The sequence below is a fragment of the Pipistrellus hanaki genome, assembly GCF_964339955.1.
Source record: "Pipistrellus hanaki genome assembly, chromosome: 14".
In the NCBI taxonomy this organism is placed as follows: Eukaryota; Metazoa; Chordata; class Mammalia; order Chiroptera; family Vespertilionidae; genus Pipistrellus; species Pipistrellus hanaki.
The window spans coordinates 33,676,410-33,698,848 of NC_140516.1; the positions used below are offsets into that span (position 1 = coordinate 33,676,410).

Below are 22,439 nucleotides of genomic sequence, written 5' to 3' on the forward strand. Positions count from 1 at the left end.
TCAAACCCGGGACATTTCAGTCCGCAGACCGATGCTCTACCACTGAGCCAAATCGGTTTCGGTAGGTCCTCTTTTGAACAACATGAGAGGCACCTTGGGTTTTTCAAGACAAAATCTTATCTCAAATTCTCTCACTTTACTCAATATGTTGAACCTATTAGCAATTATAAGAATTTTCTTTATTGGCCGGGACCGGTTTGGCTCAGTGGATAGAGCGTCGGCCTGCGGACTGAAAGGTCCCGGGTTCGATTCCAGGCAAGGGCATGTACCTTGGTTGCGGGCACATCCCCAGTAGGGGGTGTGCAAGAGGCAGCTGATCGATGATTCCCTCTCATCGATGTTTCTAACTTTCTATCCCTCTCTCTTCATCTCTGTGAAAAATCAATTATATATATATATATATATATATATATATATATATATATATATATATATATATATAAAGAATTTTCGTTATTGTATTTAGACAACAAAAAATAAGCTGCTGTTATTATTGCTTAACACTAAATATTTTACCTTACCATGTTAATTTTTCTCCTTCATTTCTTATTATTTCTGACATATACACAGAACCATAATGCCAGATATATGCAATTAATTCTCAGTATGGAAAACATCAAAAAGGAAAGTGTAGTGGTTATTAATGCCTGTTGCACAAAATGCATGAAAACAAAATACACATGATCTTAGGGAGCAAAGATTACATGGTTCGTTGCTGTCTGGCCTCCGGGTTCCTGCCAAGGAAATCAGTTAAGAAAGGGAATATAATTTATATTTTGGTGAAATTGTTTCAATGCCAATATAAAAAAAAATAAGGTGCTAAGCACTCTGTATTGACGCTCAACATTTATAAAACAGCTCCTGGGAACGAATTTTTGGATGGGAGCAAGAAAGCTAAAATCTTCCAACTGTTAGTTGCCTCAAGTACTAATGACAAATTAGTTGTTTTCTGGTCATCACCAGAACATCCCTGAAATGGTTCACTAGGCTCATCACATTTAGCTTTTAAGAAACCAAGTCCATTGTCATGGGGCTATCCCAGCTCATTCCTTCAAAAGTTCTGCAGCTTGTCTTATTCCAGCTCTGTTGTGTGACTTACCTTCCACTTCCCCACCGGAGGCAGCGATTTTAGAAAGATGAAGATATGTTGTTCCAACTACATCATTTTTGGTAAGACGATCCCTGTGTAAAAAAACAGGGTAAGGCCTTCACTATAAGGATGTATCTTCATTTCAACAATAATAAGATAGAGCTGGAAAAGACCCTAAACCTCAGAAATCATTGTCCAGTGGGCTTCAGCATTACTGTACTTTCAAAATGTCACTTGAAACCCCCCACTCTCATCTCCTATTCAAGCTTTTGATTCACTAAAAGTAGGGGTGATGAACAAGTCTGCATTAATAATAAGTATATTTCCTAATTCATTCTGATGCAAATGGCCCTCCAACCATCCTTTAAGAAACACTGATCTAGTTGGACAACTCATTTCATTTATGGAAACTGAGATTTTTACAAAAGTCATGAGATTTGCATATGGCCACACTCAATACTATTGTCATAAAAGGAATGAACCAATTAATAGGCACATTGCATAAGGAGTGTAATGTAATCATATTACATAGAATAAGTACATGCTTATTTTATCATGTTCATACTAATTATTATGCTGGTTTAATAACTACAATGGGCTATATCTAAGGGTCCTTCATAGGGAGAAAATTTCCTTTTCAATTTGATTCAAATACTTACTGAGCACTACTGTGTGATAGATACTATTTTTCAGACCACAGTTGTTTGCCTATAACCTAAATCTTAGTATCTATATGGTAAGGGACAAATTTGTCCACTATAAGTATATACAACTTTGTGTATCTTTCCATGAGTACCTTAGTCTGTGAGCCTAACTCATGAAATGCTCTCTGGTCAAGCACATAGTAGGTGTAAAAAATAAGGTTTATATTAATAACATCCTCTCTTTAATTCTTCCTCTTCTTTATACCATTTAGTGGCATACCCACTCTGAAGATTAAGCCTTCATGGGAGAGAGGAAAGGCTTAGTATTTTGAGGAAATATTATTCTACAACATAATACTATATACTATAGTATTATTATATATAATATACAGGGTCGGGTAAAAGTAGGTCTGGAAAATAACACAATAGTATGGAAAATAACACAATAATTAATAAATAATAATACAAGAATAAATTCTGTGTTTTGTGCGCTCACAGCTGTAAACCTACTTTCACCCCACTATTCTGAAGACTAAATGGAATAATGTCAGGAAGGCATGAGGCACAGCACCTGGCACTTAGTGGTGCTCAAAAAACAGTAGCAAACATCATAATAAACACTGATAAAGATGATGATGATGATGATAATGATGATGATGATGATGATAATGATATTTGCCACTCTCGGTGAGCTAAAGGCTGCTAATTGAATACCCCATCTAACTAGAACATACTCAAGAATGGTCTCATTGTGGCCAATCACCGCTAGGAGGGTGGTCTAGTAAAAATCCCATCAGAACCTTTCAAAGAATTTCCTACATTCAGATAGGTAGCTCTGTCCATTTTCCTTTCTAACAATAACAGTAACAGAATGTTTTGGTGATTCTTCCCAAGAAGTGGTTTACTCCATGTATGAGATCCATTTGGGGAAGCCTAATGGTATTTCATTCCTTATCTTGGGCATTTTCAGATCATTTCTTCCTTCTTTGTTCATGAACAGTTGAACTAAGATATTCAAAATTTTTCTGCAACAACACTATTATCATTTTTAAGGAAAACATACAGTTCCAATAACAGTTTATTTCTTCCCTCTGGGAGAAAAGCAAATATACTAAAATGTAAGAGTCAGGTGATCTAGATATCCAAATGTTTAATATCCAAATGTTTAATTCTTTAATTCTGAATTAGTCACAAGTCCATTTTTAACTCACCAGTCAAATATTGTTAGTTTTATTTTTTCACACACTGACGGAAACTGTGCAAAAGAAATAGAAAAGGTAGTTATTGCTCAATTTACTCAGTTACTATGAAAGTTAGTAGTCTTATTTTTCTGAAAGAAAAGGAAGTCAAACCTTGATCTGGAGATTAACGACTTGATTCCACTCAGGGTTTGCATTTTTCTCAATTATATTTGTGCAAACCTGTAAAATCGTCAAAGCAAAACAGTAGGTATTCAAGTTTCTAATTTTTAAAAGTTTATAATATATGCATATTAGATCATGACTCTAGCAGTTTACTTATAAGTTATATACTTAGTAACCTGGTTAAAGGTTATTTTTCTTGATAATGATTTGGTAAAATATGACATGGGTTTAAGATCTCTGCTACTTCTGTGGCTAAAAGTTTTCAATTGCCAGATTTCTAACATTGTGTGAGCATAATAAGGCAAAATTAATGTTTATTGAGCACTTACTACATACTGCCTAATAACAATTATCTTCATTAGCATGTCCAAACAGGTCTTTTGATTCTGCGAACCCAACTCCTCCTCTGTCTACCCAAACTGGCTCCTGTCCCAATCTTTCCATCATTGTTCACCAGGTGGCTTAGCATTATAACAAAGTCAGCCACCTCTCTCTCCCCATCACACACCTCATCCAATCCATGAGTAAATCCTGACACTCTTATCTTCATGTGGACCCTGACTGGCCCCAGACACCTGCAGTTGGCTCCTACCTGGATGGTCACTTCCTCTCCTGCCTGCTCACTGTCATGTAACCCCCCACCCCACCCCCCTGTGTAGCATCCTCCATGATCTCCCAGTTGCACTTAGAATAAAGTCCAGGTCCAACCCCTGGCTGATAAAGCCCTACTGCCCCACCACCCACATCTCTCTGACCTTCTCTCTTAGTTTTCCCCCTTGCTCGCCACTCCAGCCACCTGGATGTTCTTTGGCTGCAAACGTGTCTCCTCCTGGGGGCCTTTACATCTGCTATTCCCTCTGTCTGGAAGCTTCCCCACCTTCCACTCCCCCACCCCTGGCCTCTGCATCATCCAGGCCCCTGGGTGAATGTCACTTCCTCAAAGGTGGCCACGTGATCTCCTAGCTAAAGACCCCTTCAACCCCACACAATCATTTCTTGTCCCCTGCTTTATCTTCTGTGTAATACTTGGCACTGTCTGGAATTATTTAATGACTCGTTAGCTTATTTATTGTTGTCTCTTAAGCTCCACAAGAGCAATGGCTCCCTTCTATATCCCAGCACAGGGGACAGTAGCTAATACTAAATAGACTTCCGACAGTTCTTGAACTGATGAACCCTCTCAGCACTCCTATGAGAATCTTATTATCCCCATTAATATTTCAGAAAATTGAGACTCAGGGGTGACAATATCTGCCTTAACTGCCTATGGAGTGGGGTGAAATCTGAATTTAACTCAGGCCTCCTCTCACTCCAGATCTCAGGGCTTTTCGGCTGCTCTCCATCGACTCTCCCAGGAGATGTCACCCAGTCCATGTATCATTTGCCAAATCTCCCTTTCATAAGCAAATGGATCAACTGTGTGGAAAATACTAGTTTTTCATGCCTACAGTTGTCTATGGAGGGGTGTTATTCTACTATGGAATCCCACTCTCCAGTCTTTGATGATGTCTGTAGACAAAAGTGGTTACCTGTGTTTTTACACCAAGATTACCCAAAGGACCAGGATGGGGTTTCATCAGCTCCCTGGGGCATGGGAGGGGGGAAACATGACAGGAGTGGACAGGTAGGCACTGGGGGGCTAGACTCTAGGACATTTACCAGGAATTATGACAGCTAGCTGGGGAGTTTGCCTGAGGTTAAGATAATATTTGGACCTGGGAAATAATCCAAATAATTCAGTAGTAGTTTTCGCAATTTACATTTTTCAAAAGATTGAATCTTCCAGTTTGAGACCTGCATACTTTCCACTGCAAAATAAACCTGGGCAAAAGTCTGGCATGTGCAGACTCAGATAATCCAAGTCCCTGCGGGGTTCCCACTCATCGGGGCCACTTCAGCAAAGAGTTAGCAGGAACTCACACCAGGGGAAGCACAGAGGTTTATACAGTATCTGTTTCTAGAGGCATCTATAATACATTTAGATCACATACAAACCTTTTTTCCAGCAAAGGAAACTTCTACAAAGGGATCCACTAGGTTCTTCTTATCTGCATTGCTTCCAAAGATTTCCTTTATGGTCTGAGAGAAGGCATCGTCCACTGGAAAGTAACATGTCACACGGCAGAGATTAAATCTGATTCTCCTAAAGAATTAGGAGTCACTCAACAAAATTAAAAATGCTCTCCTATCCACTAACACTGTCGCAACAAAAATTGTTCTCAAACGCAGCACTGTGTTGCAGGAATTCCTTGTGTCTTATTTGAGAGAGAAAATGTTTTCTCCCCAGAGCGTTTTAAAATTAATAGGAACACCTTGAAAAATAAATTGGTAAAATATTCTGTTAAGAATCAATCATTTATTGAGGCAAAAGCAGAAATGAAAAGAGATAACTCTCAAACTCAGGCCTGCTTTTAATTTGGAAAAGGTGCTCTAGGCCAGCGTTTTTCAACCGCTATTCCGCGGCACACTAGTGTGCCGCGAGATGTTGCCTGGTGTGCCGTAGGTGCAGACAAGACAAGAATTTTATAATTTTTCACTATTTTGTTTACTTAATATTTCATAATAAAGTAATTATAAAATACTTTCTTTGTGTTTATTTGATTCCTATTCAAGAGAATTACTTTATATATAGTCAATATAGGCACAGAGTTAAATTTTTTAACATTTTCTAATGGTGGTGTGCCTCGTGATTTTTTTCATGAAACAAGTGTGCCTTTGCCCAAAAAAGGTTGAAAAACACTGCTCTAGGCCAAAATGATATTGGCCTAGTCTGACTTTTCAGATAAATTCAGGGAAATTCGACATAATCATAAATAACACATTTAATCACCTATAAACAACAGATTTCTCTATTTTAACAAACTCAAGTAGGAATTGTAATGTGTTTTAATTTATTTACTTCATCCAAAATATTTCTGAGGAAAAAATGGCATGGGGGGTCATTATAGGGTCTTTAAAAAGGGAAGGGCGTGTTCCCAGGAAAAGTAGCCAATCCTGAAGCGATCATGGCCTGACTAGTGGGTACTGTCCCTGGCGACTTGAAGAGGAGTCCTCTGTCCCAGGGTCCAACAGGAAACGCATAAGCCAGGCCAGGAAGATAGGATGCTGGGCCTCAGCAATGACATTGGACTAACTGGACTAGTCTCTCTAAACATCAGATGCATCCAATCTCTTAAAACACATATCTCCTAGTACATTACTGACAGACTTTTACTTATTGGCACTTAACCACCCTCTACTCAGCCATTTTTAATAACCCAATGGCAAACACATTTATTTGTTTATAAAATTTCACATTTTCATTTGGGACGAAAGGAGTTGGGAATGCTGACTGCTGACCTCTCTTCGGTATGCTCTAGAACAGTGTTTCCCAAACTTCTGACATATGTGTAGCCCTTCTATAATTTTCGTAACGCTGAGTACCCCTCGTACTCATGAGAACGTAGAATTAGGTGCAGCTAAGCACGGTACAACGCGTACCCCCACCAAACTCTTCCCGTACCCCTGAGGGTACGCATACCACACTTTGGGAAACACCACAGTCTAGGACAAAGAGAAGATAGGCAACATTTAAGAAAGAAAGGATGGAGAAGAGCAGGCCAAAAGACTCAACCAAAAATATGTAGCAGTGACCAACTGGCTACCTCCTGAACCAGCTCAGGTAGCTTGCAATGGGGCCAACATGAATGAAAATAAATCATGTAAGCCTTTAAGAAAAGAAAAAAAAAATCTATCTATCTATCTATCTATCTATCTATCTATCTATCTATCTATCTATCTATCTATGATAGGGAGCACCAATCCCTATTTGGAGTATGATTTTAACACACCTAATCATGAAAATAACTGATAATCTGAAGCAGGATGAAATCCATACATACTCTGGGGAATGTCCTCTGCTCGGTAGATTTTCAGCAAGAAGGTCACCCACCGGAGGGCAATGCCAGCAGGGAGCAACAAATTACTCTCCACATCGTCACTATCATCATCATCACGATCCCGTTTCTCAGGCTGGTGGGGACACACAATAACAAGTCACACACACAGAAGAGCAGCGCTTGGAAGAACTAAACTGATGCTTGTAAAACCACACCAATCAGAGCCGTTTCCATTAGGATTTCCTGTTTCAGGCTTAAGAGTTCGGCCACCAATTCAATAAAACTGCTCTACAAAAATCAATGCGCATTTTCTCAAGACACCATGAGAAAATGTGTTCTGTAATTTTATGAGCACTAAATAGTAGAGGGGCCAGAGGGAGGGAGGGAGGGAGGGAAAGAGGGAGGGAGGAAGGTAAAGAGGTAGTGAGGGAGAGGAGGGAGAGGAGGGGGAGGAGGAGGAGAAGGGGAGAGAGAGAGAGAGAGAGAGAGAGAGAGAGAGAGAGAGAGAGAGAGAGAGAAAACCAGAAATTCTGATTTCTCTCTGCCCTTTCATTATTCCTGGGTTTGCTGCCCAATTTTCTAGATGACACTGTCCTTTTAGACAGCAATGTCTGATTCTGCAAGTGAGATACGCTCAATAGATAAACTCATGCAACAAAGTCCTAAAAACACACGTATCTATACTGAATGGATCACCCACTCATAGACACCAGGAAGGCGTCTAAGGGAGCTAGAAAATAATTCTGCCAGGAAGAAAAGAAGCGCTTTTGAAAAACATTTCTTAATTAGAAGCTGAGCTCCACTTAAGTACTGGTGCCCCTTGCTTAACCCTTGGCCCTATTTTGCAGTGAAAAGCGGAAGTGGCAGAAAACGCAGGGGCTCACAGGAGGCTCGTCTCCGGTTCCCAGGACAAACATGCTGACTTTTATGTAACCTTTGGCACCCGAGCTGGCATCTTCGGGGTCATTGAGAAGAAGCCACTTTCTCATGACAGCGTGACCTAAAATAAAATGAAAATAAAATGAAATAACTGATAATCTGGAGCAGGATGAAATCAATACATACTCTGGGGGTAAAAAGAAGTAAAAGGACAAGGACACTTTAAAAAGAAGCCAACGGGTCTGTGACCTCATCGCTGTAAGACAAACAAATATTTCCTCTAACGTGTCATCATAGCACGCCAGTTTCCCCAGACGAGTGCCTGGATTAATGTCCTCTCTGTACTGCCTCCATCCCCATCCTGCCCCCTGTGACCCAAACAAAACTCTCTACACTCTAGGAATGGATTTCATCATTTGACTTTGACAAGATGCAAATATCCTGATAAAACAGAGGCATTACCTATTTGTGAACATTAAGATAATTACCATTAGATTTTAAAAAATAAAATCCATACTTTTATTCATTCCCGCTAAGTATCCTTCCCCCTTCTCAATCAAGAAAGGAACATTTTTTTTATTCCTTGATTCTCCCAACTTCCTTGATTCTCAGAATCTTCCAGTTCATGGAGAGAACATTGCTTACCAGGTTCATCAAAAATGAATCCAACATCAATCTGGGGAAAAATAATTAAAGGAGTTTGGATTTTAAAATCAGTTTTAAGTCAAAGAAACCATCATTATTATATTTAAATTGAATGTCCCTGACTAGACTTAAATTTATTTGGTACTCAACATTCCCATCATACTCTCTGTGTGTGGTATATAGGAGAACCTCAGTCCATCATTTTGAATTAATGAGCTAGTCTTAGACCAAGGAGGACCCACAAAAGTAGGGTGATCAGTGTGTCCCTATTTGCTTGGGACTTTCCAGTAGCACAGAAAGTTTCACATCCTATGAAACCCCTCAGTCCCAGGCAAACCTGGACTGGTGGTTACCCTACAGGCAGTCACCTGACCAAACTGCCTATCCAGTACTCTACTCCTCCACCTAATGCTAATATCAATGTAACTGTTGATTGGGCACTTTAATGTGCCAGGTGCTGTGCTAGATATTTTATATATTCTCTTAATTATTCTATCTTCACAATGATCCCATTTTACAGATGAAGAAACTAAGGATCAGAGAAGTTGACATGTGGCTGGTTAATGGCAGACAGAGTATGAACACAGGGTCTGCCTGACCCAGATCAACCTCTAGGACCTCTCATGACTATAAGCTCCTTCCTTTGAGATGCAGCCCATTCCGTGTAGAAGGCACCAAGAATGTGTCCCTAATGCCAATGTTCATTACTTGGAAAAGCACCCAGATTCTCATCCCTGGTTTGGCTTGCCTTTATTCTCCAGATTTATAAGAACTGGCTTTGCAAATGGCGCCCTGGTGCCCTGGTAAGTGCGGCTGTGTGATGGGCTTCTTGCCATAAACCACCCCTTCCCTTTGACGCAGTGTACTGGCTTCCCTCCACTGCTGGGGTGCTGGGAAGGGCTCCGTGTGGCAACTTCGGGTTATCTTGCTTTAGGGTGCTGCTAAGTGTCATCCTTTGGAAGTCACTACACCCAGACGATATGCAGCTGGTTTCCGGTCCCTGGGACATTCATGTCCTACTGGTATTCCAGCCCTCAGCAAGGATCATGGCATCAATCCCTGACACATAACCTTAAGAAGATGTCACCAAGATGGGCACCCTGAGATCTGGCCAGGAACCTGAGTGTTCATTATGAAAGTGCCCATCTGTGATGTAAATTGAATGAAACTGACAGTGGTCACCCACCTTAAATTCCCCCATCAGACAATCTGCCCGCAGAGAATGGGAATTATAAACCTGGAAGAAGGAGGAGTGGAGGAAGGATTAGTGGCTCTATCTGGTAGATAGCGGGCACCACCTTCCTACCCCGTTGCCCCTCCTTACTCGAATGCTGATGACCTCATCCATCAATTCAGAAGGGGTTCTGTGGACATTGTAGAAAAACAACTGTCAAAACAAAGAGAAGATTGTTTGAATGTTAGCAAGAATGAACTCAGGTTTAGTGTGTATTATACCATAATTTTGAGGGCCCGCCCCAAAAAAATACAACACACAAACTCCAAATTAGGCTTGACCATGTGAACACATTGCAAGACCTGAGAAAAGGCCTCAAGGCTTAAGCTTCATGGGCTTGATAGTAAACTCACCTCTGCATGTTGACAAAGGGAAAAAAGGTTAAGCAACAGCTATAGTGTTTATTTACATAAATAAGATAGTTCTTTTTGAATCAGATAGCTACTAATAATTAAGTAAAGATTTAAGGTTGCATTTTATGCTTAGGGCCTGTATGACTGGAAAGTTGAGTTTAATTCTATCATTTTTAGCTCTGTCATTTGTGTTTAGTGACTAATTTTGTTCTTTCTAACAAAACACCTTCAAAGTCAACTTTGCCCATCAGATGTTGGTTCCTCAGGAGAGTCAATATTGACCACATTTTAACTCACTGTACCAGCTAAGTTTATGAAAGTTGATTCTTGGTAGATAAATATTGGATACATAAATGCTGTACATAAAACCAAGTTTTATATACTAATAAAGTTTACTTTTAAAAGAGAAAAATTGAATATTTACTTAAACTAAAACTTCTTTTCCTACTTTTTACTTATAAATGTTTTAAGTCTACAAAGAAATAGAAAAAAAAAGTAAAATAAATACCATCTTTCATTTATGTTCACCAATTGTTACCATTTTGGGGACATTTCAGGTTTAGGACATTTCAATTCTTTTTAACTGAATTATTTCTAAGTTCTAGGCACCATAACACTGCCTCCTTAAGACAGATTCTCATGCATATCCTAAGAGCAAGACATCCGAATATACAATCACACTACTATTATCACACCCAAGAAATACAACAGCTAACATACAGTCATTCAAATTTCTACAATTGTCCTGAAAAAAGTTTTTTAAATCTAGCACCACTCAAGGATCATACATTACATTTAGTTGTGTTTGTTTAGTCTCCTTTTATCTAGAACAGAATTCCTGCCTGTTTTCATTGTTTGTTTTTGTCTGTCATGACTGATTATGCTGAAGAATACCCCACAATCTGGATGATTCCTCACTGTTAGATTCACATTGACCATTGGACAAGAAACAACCCAGGTGAGGATTACTCCATTAGATCACATCAGGACACACATGTCAGTCTGACCCATGATTGGTGATACCATGTTTAATCGCTTGGTTAAGAAGATGCATATAGCTGAAACTGGTTTGGCTCAGTGGATAGAGCATCAGTCTGGGACCGAAAGGTCTCAGGTTTGATTCCGGTCAAGGGCATGTACCTTGGTTGCAGGTACATCCCCGGTAGGGGGTGTACAGGAGGCAGCTGATCGATGTTTCTCTCTCATTGATGTTTCTAACTCTCTATCCCTCTCTCTTCCTCTCTGTGAAAAAAATGCACATAAACCAGTGATGTTTTAGTAAAATTCCTTTCTTGATGTATAAATTGGCTCAGTTATCTGATTCTTCCCTTTTGTCAAGAGATCTAATCTCAAAAAAAAAAAAAAAAATCATTAAGATGGGAAAATTCTGAGATGGTGAATCATGCTGGGCTCCTGAGAAGGTAACTGAGTAAATATTTACCCTGCATTATAAACGCATTCCTAGGTCTTCTGCCTTTGACATCCAGTGCCTTGTCCCCCAACATGACCTCCCAGCCTTTCCCCAAGTTCGTTCCAAATGCCCCATCTCAGTGAGCACCCCTCCCCTCTTAAATGAACTCTGGAGCCCTTTATTTGTAGGATTCAGTCTGCGATTCACTGCAGGAGGAAGAGAGGTGAGAAGGAAATGGGGCTTTCTCCAAAGCTGGGGGCCAGCTTGAACAAAGGGGCAGAAGCAGGAACACCGGACAGAAGAAACCAGCGTTTTGTGAACAGAGGTAGGAAAAAAAGAACAAAAGCTGGGGCTGGGATTGGAAGCTTTAGGGAACTAAGAGGAACTGTGGTAAGAAACTGTAGTAGGAAAGGCCTTGGCTCAGAAAAGGCACGAGATGCAGGGCCACAGGAATCTCAGAAATGCATCTCCTCAGCTGGCCATGGTGGCTCAGTGGTTGAGCATCGGCCTGTGACCCAGGAGGTCACGACTCGATTCCCAGCCAGGGCACATGCTCTGGTTGTGAGCTTGCCCCCAGTAGGGAGCATGCAGGAGGCAGTCGGTAAATGATTCTCTCTCATCATTGATGTTTCTCTCTCTCTCTCCCTCTCCCTTCCTCTCTGAAATAAAAAAAAACAACAAAACATTTTTTTTTTTTTTTTTAAAAAGGAAAAGAAGTACATCTCCTCAGTAGAGCAAATCTGGACTTTCGAAATTCTCCAAACCTGTACTTTCTCTTCACAGGTCTAATTGTGGGGTTCTGTGGCATTTGAGTCAGGTTTTCAGCATTTTTGAGGAAGGTATTCAGTATTTTTTTTTTTTAGGAGTGTTACAGAAGAAGCCAACAGAACCAAGCTATGGTCTCAGTAAAAGAAGAGAGAGAGAAAACAAAAAATTCCTTTTTGCTCATCATTGCTTTTCTTAAACATCTATTATTTTTATGGCCAAGTAACTTTTGACACTGTTCCAAAGTCAGGTCATGTAGCCACACAGAGCATCCTGCTGGTCAGAAAGACCAACGGCAAAAGTAGGTGCTGTCATGGGCTCTGTCAGGGGACTGCAGCAAGAATCCCAGACAGCTCTGAGAAGCTGCTCTGAGAAGCTGAGGAGGCAGGCTGTGTGATCCCAACACCCAGCGGTCCTTCCGTTGAACACTGGAACTCTGTGTTGTCTTTTCCAGCTGAGCTGTACGTGTTCCCCTCCCACGGGGGACAGGGGGCCGGGGGGTGAGAGGCAGGAAGGTGCATACACCTAGAACAGACTCCCTGAGCCCGTTTACCTCATCGAAAAAGGGGTTGTTCCCTCTCTTGATTCTTGTTCGGTGCGTCTGGTTGCAAACGTGGACTTTGACCACAGGTTTTATGTTGTTGCCACTTAACTGCCGGCCCTCGATCACTCGGATCCGGATCTGCAAGCACAGGAGGGGGGCGCTGTTACGGGTGCTTTCCCAGCCCGCGCTGTATGAGAGTCCTCCTGCGCTGCCTCCGCTCGGTCCCCGGGGAGGGTGGCTGGACCCGGCCGGGCAGCTCGGCAATGTGCCGAAGCTCACGGATTGGGGGCAGCCACCCGTGCTCATTCCCAAGGTGGGGACAGGGGTTGGGTCGCAGAAACCAAGAGTGCGTTTGCAATACTCCAGAGCTGGCCTGGGGCAGGGCGGGCAGGGCTGAGGCCACTGCTCAGACCCCAGACGAGCCCTGGGGTGTACAAACTCACTCCATAGCCACCTCTGCGAAGAAGGCAGTGCCCAGAGCTATGAAAACGCAGGGCCCGTGCTTCTATTCCTACCCCCAGGGAAGCAGGGATGGTTGTTGTTTTTTACTCCCACTTTTTATTTCTTTTTATTTTTTTAAATTTTATTGATTATGCTATCACATAACTGTCCTCATCCCCCCATTCCTATCCCAAACCCCTCCCCACATATGGCCCCACCCCACTTTTGTCCATGGCCGCTGGCCAGGCCCATATGCATGCACACGAGTCCTTTGGTTTATCTCTTCTTACCCCCACTCTCCCCTACTTTCCCTCTGAGGTTTGAGAGTCTGATCGCTGCTTCTCTTACTCTGGGTCTGTTTTTGTTCATCAGTTTATGTTGTTCATTATTTCCTCTAGATGTGTGAGATCATGTGATCCAAGAAATACCCTTGTAAGAACCGAAACTGAGACAAGCCCTAACGGTTATGCTGAGAGGCAAACGAATCCGTCTGTAGGGAGTTCCTTTCTGGGCCCCAGGGATGGTTTTATTTCCCACCGAGCGGGACTACACATCCTCCTGCACGAAGAAGAAAGAGGGAGAGCTCTGCCTAGTGGGTTAGGGGCCTGGTGTTCTCTCTGACTGGCTGAGCCACTGCCGACAGAGCAGGTCCTCCTCCGGAGCCCTGCAGCGCAGAGGCTGGACACACTGTGGTGAGACAGGCCCCAGGCACTCGGCCCTTCCTACCTGGAAGTCCTGGGGCTTGTTGGACAGCAGCCGCCGCGTGCTCTTCCCTTTGGTGATCCTCCGGGCAAGCTGAGCCTCCGACGCTGTCCTACCTGACCTCTTGGGCGCCGGGACCTGGACCGTGCCTTCCAGCCCATCTTCCTCACCTCCATCTTCCTCCTCCTCTCCTGAAACACGCAAAAGGAATCCATCAGCGATGGCGCTCCCGGGTGACCGTCTGAGCACTCCGGCTTCCTGGACAGACAGTTTCCTGCGTTCCTGAGGCTCAGGCGAAGGAGACTTGCCTCTTGGTGACACTTGACCTGGGCTTGTTTTGACTGAGATTCTGGAGGAAGATGTGTTCGTGGTGCGTGGTGGCACTCATTTCGGCTGTCTTCACAGTGACAGGGAGACTGCCTGAGACCACGGGAGAGGGGGTGAGGCTCAGTCAGACCCAGCAGAAATCACCCAGCTCTGATCTCGGAGCCCAGCCTGGCGTTAAGGGGCCTTTCAGCGGTGAGGACGGAGGGATGAGGGTGTCCGTGGGAAACTGGAGCCCTGAGAGGAGGCTCCAACCCCACCCTTCCCACCGCAGGTCTCTTCTCCCGAGATGTGCTCATGAGGTTTGTACTGTCTCCTTCCCGCTTGAGCCTCCTGATGCACGGATGCTCTCTCCACCCACTTGCCAGGCAAACCACGGTGGTCATCCTGCACTCCCTTTTGTCCCAGTTTGTCAGCGTCACACACATCTGTGCCCTCACGTACTCCTCCCCCCGCCCCCAGCTTCCCTTCCATTCAGGGGAGAGAGCTGTTCCTGTTTGGGAGAGTGAACCCCCTTCCACTGCCTGGGAGCCTACTTCCTTCTGATTCTTTGGGGACCTTCCAGATCTCTCTCTCTCTCTCTCTCTCTCTCTCTCTCTCTCTCTCTCTCTCTCTCTCTCTTTCATTCTCCAGGTCAGTGTCTCTCTCGCAGCAGGTCAATGTCTCTCTCTCTCTCTCTCTCTCTCTCTCTCTCTCTCTCTCTCTTTCATTCTCCAGGTCAGTGTCTCTCTCGCAGCAGGTCAATGTCTCTCTCTCTCTCTCTCTCTCTCTCTCTCTCTCTCTCTCTCTCACCTCCAGTGGTTTCTTCTCCATGGTCACCTTCCCTCTGCATTCAAATATGCACAAATCTTTCACACCTTAAAAAAGCAAAAGTCAACTCCACCTACTGGGTCTCCCCTTTCTTTCATTCACAAACTCTTGAAACTCACTGACAAACTTCAGATTTTCTTTTCCTAATAGACAAAAAGCCTGAACTCCCAGTAATCTGTGCAATATAATTTAAGAGAGACTAGGAAAGAGACCTGCATTTGAACTCCCCACCTTTACAATATAAAATCAAGAAGTTACATCAGTCACTTACATCATAGTACGAATTAGTCTTAAAGTACGGGCTCTGGAGTCAGGCTGTCTGGGTTCAAATCCTAATTTTGAGACATGGGTGTGAGTCGGTTTCTCACTTTCCATTTCCCCATTTGTAAAAATGGGAAAATCACAGTGCTTACCACAGGGTATTGTAAAGATAAGTTTAATTTACATGCAAAACCTTCAACACAGTGCCAGGCACAGAGTAGCACCCAATAAATTAATCTTACTGGGTTAGTTAAGTGTTGTTGAGAAATCAGTTAAACGCTAGAACACTCCTGGAGAGCAGCAGAGGGTGGGGTGGGATCTGAAGCAATCAGTGGAAACATGAGGGCTGGGAGCCCAGAGGGAGGAAGGAGCAACCATGAGGAAGTAAAAGGCCTCCTTGATGTAATGCTTCAGAGTTTAGTCTAGCATCAACCCTCCTCCTCAACACCCCTCCATTCCAGCTGAGCCCCTCCAACCTGGCTTCTGCTCTGCAAAGGTCAACCATGACCGCTCCTTGCTACTTTAGGAACCTTTCGGAATCCTCACGCTTGGTCTCCACGGCACTGGACACGGGGAGCCACACCTACGCCTTTGAATCATGCAGCTCTCCTCCTGGTGCTCCAACGTAACCTCTTCGGGCACTTCCATGGGCCTCCCTTCCTGTCTCCTACTCACCAAGTGTGGCTTCCCACTCTGCTCCGCAGCCAGCCCTCTGCTCCTTTGACCTGACACTGCGGATCCACACGTCATGGTCCTTCAAGGAGCCCCAGACCCACAGAACGTTAGACTCAAAGGGGCCTTAGAGAGCCTGCCTCTCACCCACTTGACAGATGAGGGCAATAGCGCTGAAGTGACTTGGGTTACTGGGAGCTGAGCTGAAACCAGAACCAAGCCTTTGCCCTACCTCACTGGTGCAAGAGTAGATTAAAACCAGGCTGCAGCTGAAAGAGATTGCTGTCAGGGTCAAGAAGCCCCATAGAAGTCAAGGGTATGGAATAGCTACCTTTGACCTTTGCAATATAACCAGGGCCTCACCTTCCCTATTTTTTTAAAATATATATATTTTATTGATTTTTACAGAGAAGAAGAGAGGGATAGAGAGATAGGTTTAGAAACATCGATGGGAGAGGATCATCAGCTGCCTCCTGCACATCCCCCACTGGGGATGTGCCAGCAACCAAGGTACATGCCCCTAACTGGAATCGAACCTGGGACCTTTCAGTCCCTAGGCCGATGCTCTATCCACTGAGCCAAACCGGTTTCGGCACCTTCCGTATTCCCACTAACCCCTGTGACACCCACCTGGGGCACCTGGCTCTGGGAATGTCCTTTCTCCTATTTTCCACCAAGTGAGCTCCTCAACTTCTCAACATTTTAAGTTCCAGAGGAAATGTACTGCCTCAGGACAGGCCCTCCCTGCCTCTCCTGGAGGGAGGGAGTCACCTCTTCATGTGCCTTCTACACATTGTTCCACCCAGTCCTCCCCACAGAGACCTGCGTCTATTGTTAGCCCACAGGCCTCCCCACGACCAGCCACTCTCAGAGGCGGGAGGCCTGGCTCTCCTTCCTTCTACCTGCCCCCTGCCTGGCATGGATCCTAGTGTACAGCAGGGGTTGAATGTGGAATGAGTCATAAATGCAAATTAAAACCACAATGAGATACCACCTCTCAGAATGGTTTGTTAATAAGTCAACAAAGCTGCACTTTAAAAAAAAAATTTAAGAATATAAACATGTGGAAATATAGCCTACAATTAAAAAAACAAACAAAAAAACTCAACTTTCCTGGACCCCACAGAGCTTCAATAGTTACTGCCCATCTGTACTGCTCCTCTCCAGCTGCAACCCGGCCCTCACTATTCCTGTGCCTGAGTGCCATCCTGCCTCTCCTGCCTCCCCAACAATTACCATGCCACACAGTCAAATCCTCCTGAGCTTTGACTACAGCCAGCAATGACCTGCCTTCTTTCTGAATGTCAGTAGCCCCCTCTGTGACCCATACCTGCTCACAAGTGATGTTTTAATGAACACTTGGGAATGGCTCTCCACCACAACTCCAACAACTTCACAAGCCTTCATAATTCCTGAAATGTACTGTTGGCCTCTTTCCAGAAACTCAACAGCAATATTCCTACAAACTACCCCTGTGTGTAGTCACCTGTGACAATGGCACTTCCCTCTAAGGCTACAGTTTGTCCACCCAGTGGGAAAGAGTTGGGGCCTTATGATACAGTCAGATTTGCCTTTGCCATGCCTAACAGTACGTTTCCCCTCTTCTTTCTCCAGCCTCCCATCCTCTCCTCATCCAGCATTTCTCCTCCCAATCAAGCAGAGGAGAGTGGAGTAGTCACTCGGATGTAACCAGATCTGCAGGCTGTTCCTTCCCCACCTCCATCACTTCCATCTAACCACAGGAATGTCCTGTTAGCAATGCCTAGGAATGGCAGAGGAAAAGGGACACTTGCCCAGTCACCCCTAGGTTTCTCTTGGCCTGGAATATAGCCACCTCCCCGCCAAGCCACACCTACCCTGGCTGGCTAGAAGGCATCCTTATCCAACACTCTTCCCACTCATTTTTTCTTAGAGTCCTAGAATGCCAACCACTGCCCGTGATATTAATTTTGCTTCTCATGATGAAGTCTTGATAAGTGGTGGTACTGGTTAAGGCAGAATTTAATTACCAAAGATCACGGGAAAGTCAGAACAAAGGGCTAGTATGATATCATCAATGCAAGTTAAAAAGTACAAAACAGAACAGGAGAAAGTTTCTAAGCATGAAAACACTTGGAGATAATAGTTGATTTAGCTGGAATGTTGAATAATAACTTTTCTGGGTTCCTAACATGCTACAGTATATAAATAAATGTCTGTATCCAACCACAAGCAGGTGGATGAGGGAGGAGGAATAAAAAACAAACAAAAAACACCACACAAGCAATTCACTACCCTCTACCCCAATTCTCTGGTAAATGGTACTATATGTGCTCTAAGAGTCTCCTGGAATGGTTCCAAATCATAGACCAGCTAAAGGTACCATGAAGAGCATCTAACCGAACAGCAATGCAAACATATGCTCTAAGCCAGTCTGTAAAAATATTGTCCCAAGAGCTCTGTCTGAGTCTGGGCAAGATAAGGTTAACAGACAAACACAGCTACAGGACTCCTCAAACTGAGCTCCAAAAATCTGTCTGCATCATGATCTCCTGGAAGTTCCTGTTAACTGTACAGATTAGAAGAAGGAAGAATTAAAAAACAAACAAAAAACACCACACAAGCAATTCACTACTCTCCACCCCAATTCTTGGGTAAATTGTATTATATGTGCCCTAAGAGTCTTCTGGAATGGTTCCAAATCATAGACCAGCTAAACTAGACTTTCTGGAGGTTAAGTGCCTAAAACTGCACATTTAAATAACTCCCTTGACGATTTCACTATGCCTAAAAATTAAGAACCACTGGTCTGTTATGATCACTTTGATTTTCTTAAATATCCTGGAGAAAAGTTGGCCTAATCCAATCAGTTTTCTGGCCACAGGCATTTAGAGGTCCTACAACGATCTCCTAGCACACTCATCATTTTCCAGCTAAACTCTGACCAAGTCATCCCTGTTCAGAAAACAAACAAGGTGTCCATCAAGGACAAATGTCCCAGCCTTGTACTCAGAGTCCCCAGGAAGATGCTTCCCTTTTATTATACCTCTGAATGAATCAGTCAAATCTGTTCCCTAGTGTTCCCCAAAATTTCTTAGGAAAAAAAAAATTTAACCATGTCCATTGCTCTTCCACCATTCACTCATCCATGTATTCACTCAACCAACCAGGCATTTATCGACTACTATGACATTCCAAGTGCTGCACTAGGCACTAAAAATCCACCGTTGAAACAAACAGCTGAAAGAAGTTATTTCCCATGTAATAATTTTCCTAGTCTTCTCTTGAGAAATTTATTATATTCAGCTATGATCTACAGTTATACATATTTATATCTTCCCTTTCTCATGAAATGCAAACTTCTTGGTGGCAAACAATGCCTTTCTGACCTGTGTATGTCTCCAAACATCCGCTTTCTGAGCTGGATATAATTTAATTTCAAGCAAAGTGACTTTGGTGTTTGTGGAATGAAACCAATTTAAAGCACCAAGTCTGGCTAAGCATGACATTTTGCATTTCTATCATTGGATAAAGCACAATTTTTACAGATGGTTCTTTAAAAATAGATGGGAGATTTTAAAAATAGTTTAATCTGAGCAGGAGAATGTGGGCTCCAGTCAAGCTAACTGACATCTGGCGAATCAAGTAGAGAAAGTAGCAGGTTTTCAGGAGGTCAAGCCTGCAGCCTGGATCAGCTCACACATCTGTCATGGGAACAGTCTGAGAAGTGGGCCAAAGAGAGGGTACCTTTAACTTCACACACTTTAGTCAAGCCACCTAAAAATCCCTACTCTGCAACAGACAATGTCAAAAGAATTCAAACACAAGTCACAGACGGAGAGAAAATGTTTGCAAAAAAACATATCTGACAAAGGACTATTATTTAAAATATACAAAGAACTCTCAGAACTCAACAATAAGGAAACAAACAACCTGACTAAAACAGACCAAAGACCTTAACAAAGACCTCTCATCAAAGAATATATACAATGGCAAATAAGCATATGAAAAGATGGGACCATTACATTCTTATCTGAATGGCTCAAATTTGGAACACTGACAAAACCAAATGCTGGCAAGGATGTGGAGCAATAAGAACTCTCATTCATGGCTGGTGGGAATGAAAATGGTACAGGCACTTTGGAATACAGTTTGCAAGTTTCTTATAAAACTAAACCTATTCTTACCACATACAATACAGCAATCATGCTCTTGTTATTTACCCAAAGGAGTTAAAAATGCATGTCACAAACAAACAAAAAATGCACATCGATGTTTATAGCACCCTAATTCATATTTGCCAAATTTGGAAGCAACCAGGATGTCCTTCAGCAGGGGAATAGATAAACAAACTGGTACATCCAAACAATGGCGTATTATTCAGCGCTTAGAAAAATAAGCTACAAGCTGTGAAAAGACATGGAGGAATCTTTTGTGTATATTACTAAGTGAAAGAAGCCAATCTTAAAAGGCTGTATATTGCATGATTCCAACTCTAGGACAATCAGGGGAAAAACAAACAAAACTATGGAGACAATGAAATGACCAGTGGTTACCAAAGGTTGGTGGTAGGGACAGATGAATATGCAAAGCACAAAGGATCTTTAGGGCACTGGAAATACTCTGTATTATGTTATAATGATGGATACATGTCATTATATTTTTGTCCAAACCCATTGAACTATGATGTGTCAAAGTAGGTTCATCCTTCATAAAAAATGTACCATTCTGGTGAGTGATGTTGATTAGGGGAGGCAATGTATGTGTGAGGGCAGTGAGTATTGAGGACATCTCTGTACCTCTCAATTTTGTGGTAAACCTAAAACTGCTCTTTAAAAAAGTCTTTAAAAAAAAACTTACAGGAACCCCTCAGGTATTCAATTCCTAAAGCCCATGGTCATATTAGTCTCTGCAACTTGTAGGGGTGAATTTTCCTGAAAATCTTCATTTCTGTGTTCTATCATTAATATCTCATTTCATCTTTGTAGTACCCACAATGGATAACTTTTAACATTAATATCTCGTTTCATCTTTGTAGTACACACTAGGATAACTTTTAACATCAATATTAGCAGTTGTGAACAGTCATTATCTGAGAAGAATGGAACTGTGAGTGATTTGAACTTTCTATGTCTTATCATTCTGTGATATTTACATTTTTTACAAGCAGGTATTGCTTTTGTACTAAAAAAAAATCAACAAGCTCAAATTTTTAAGATTTGAAAAGTCCTATATATTAAAGTCCTATATATTTCCTCTAATAAATTAGAGGAAATTTACTCATTACTGATATATATAGTAGAAAAGGGGTTTTTTGCTTGTTATTTTTTGGAGTCAACTAAAGAGAAGGGAAGATATTCTGGGCCAGCCATCTCCTTAACCTTAAGGTACACGATGGCAGGAGGCAGCCTATCTGGCTGTTATTTCTCTGTCTCAGGTTTGTTGGTCTTACCTTATCCCAAGATTGTAAATTGTTGTGATGTGGTGTGGTGTGGTGTGGTGTGGTGAGGTGTGGTGTGGTGGTGGTGGTGGTGAGTGTGTGTGCGCACGTACTTGTGTGTATCTTCCCTAGCATGGAGTATAGTAAATACTCAAAGATATCTTTGATTAGTTTTATTGAATTGCCACATTAAGACAAAAAATGTTTTCCCTTGAAACATCCAGATAATCTAGGATATTGAAAGATATATATATATATATTTTAATGCTGAAGAAAAGTTTCTGTTAGATTATGAAGCCAACATTCAGAATGCTGCCCTTGACCCAGCCTTTGTGAATATTCATCTTACAGAACAAACACGGCACTTCCAGGTCAAAGAAGCCTGTTTATTTTTATTTTTTTAAATAAAGAAGTTTCCCTTTGTCATCTCACACTTAAAATAAAATGGCCCTTCAGACACAGCTCATATGGAGGCCAGCACTTAGGCATATTCTTTGTTTGAAATCCAAACAAAAGGAACCCAAGTTCTGGTTCATTTCCTACCTCCATCCCATAGTGTCAGGAATTCTAAAGGACTGAGGAGGACCTTGCCAACTGCCATGGAGCCCTCTGAAAGTCAGCTTCCTAAGAGGATGGCAGCTCTCAGCCCCCAGCACTGCAGGGGGGAGGAGGAGCCTGAGCACAGGGAGCCTCAATGGCAAGGGTTTTCTCCCAGTGGGCTTAAAAGTTCACCAGTTGATGCTTTTCTCATTTCCCAGGAAGCAGCCTTTGCTCCAGGGAATGCATGTTTTCTGAGCTGGGGCGTACATGGTCCATTCCAGTAGAAGGAAGTCCCCTCCACATCCTATAGCTTCACAAACTGGTTATTGTCAAAGTCTTTCGGGCCCATTTAAAAATTCTTTTAAAGATATTTTTAAAAGAAAGCATTTAGTCATTTCAACTTGACACTGAGCCAAACCAGAACACTCTTTTCCAATAGCTCTGTTTTTTTAGAGGAAGAAAC

At 42.6% G+C, this 22,439-nt stretch overlaps 1 protein-coding gene across 1 annotated transcript in view; it reads right to left on the minus strand.

The window, feature by feature from the left end:
* MYOF (myoferlin) overlaps positions 1-22,439 on the minus strand; it is a 128,913-nt gene that overhangs the window by 68,284 nt on the left and 38,190 nt on the right. Inside the window, exons 6-16 of the mRNA XM_084904310.1 lie at positions 13,975-14,141; positions 12,817-12,945; positions 9,825-9,887; positions 9,687-9,737; positions 8,501-8,531; positions 7,861-7,976; positions 6,980-7,109; positions 5,094-5,197; positions 3,087-3,155; positions 2,946-2,989; positions 1,100-1,182 (exon numbers count right to left, since the gene is read on the minus strand). Of these exons, the coding sequence (XP_084760436.1) occupies positions 1,100-1,182; positions 2,946-2,989; positions 3,087-3,155; positions 5,094-5,197; positions 6,980-7,109; positions 7,861-7,976; positions 8,501-8,531; positions 9,687-9,737; positions 9,825-9,887; positions 12,817-12,945; positions 13,975-14,141 (987 nt within the window). The remainder of the gene's footprint in view (positions 1-1,099; positions 1,183-2,945; positions 2,990-3,086; positions 3,156-5,093; positions 5,198-6,979; positions 7,110-7,860; positions 7,977-8,500; positions 8,532-9,686; positions 9,738-9,824; positions 9,888-12,816; positions 12,946-13,974; positions 14,142-22,439) is intronic.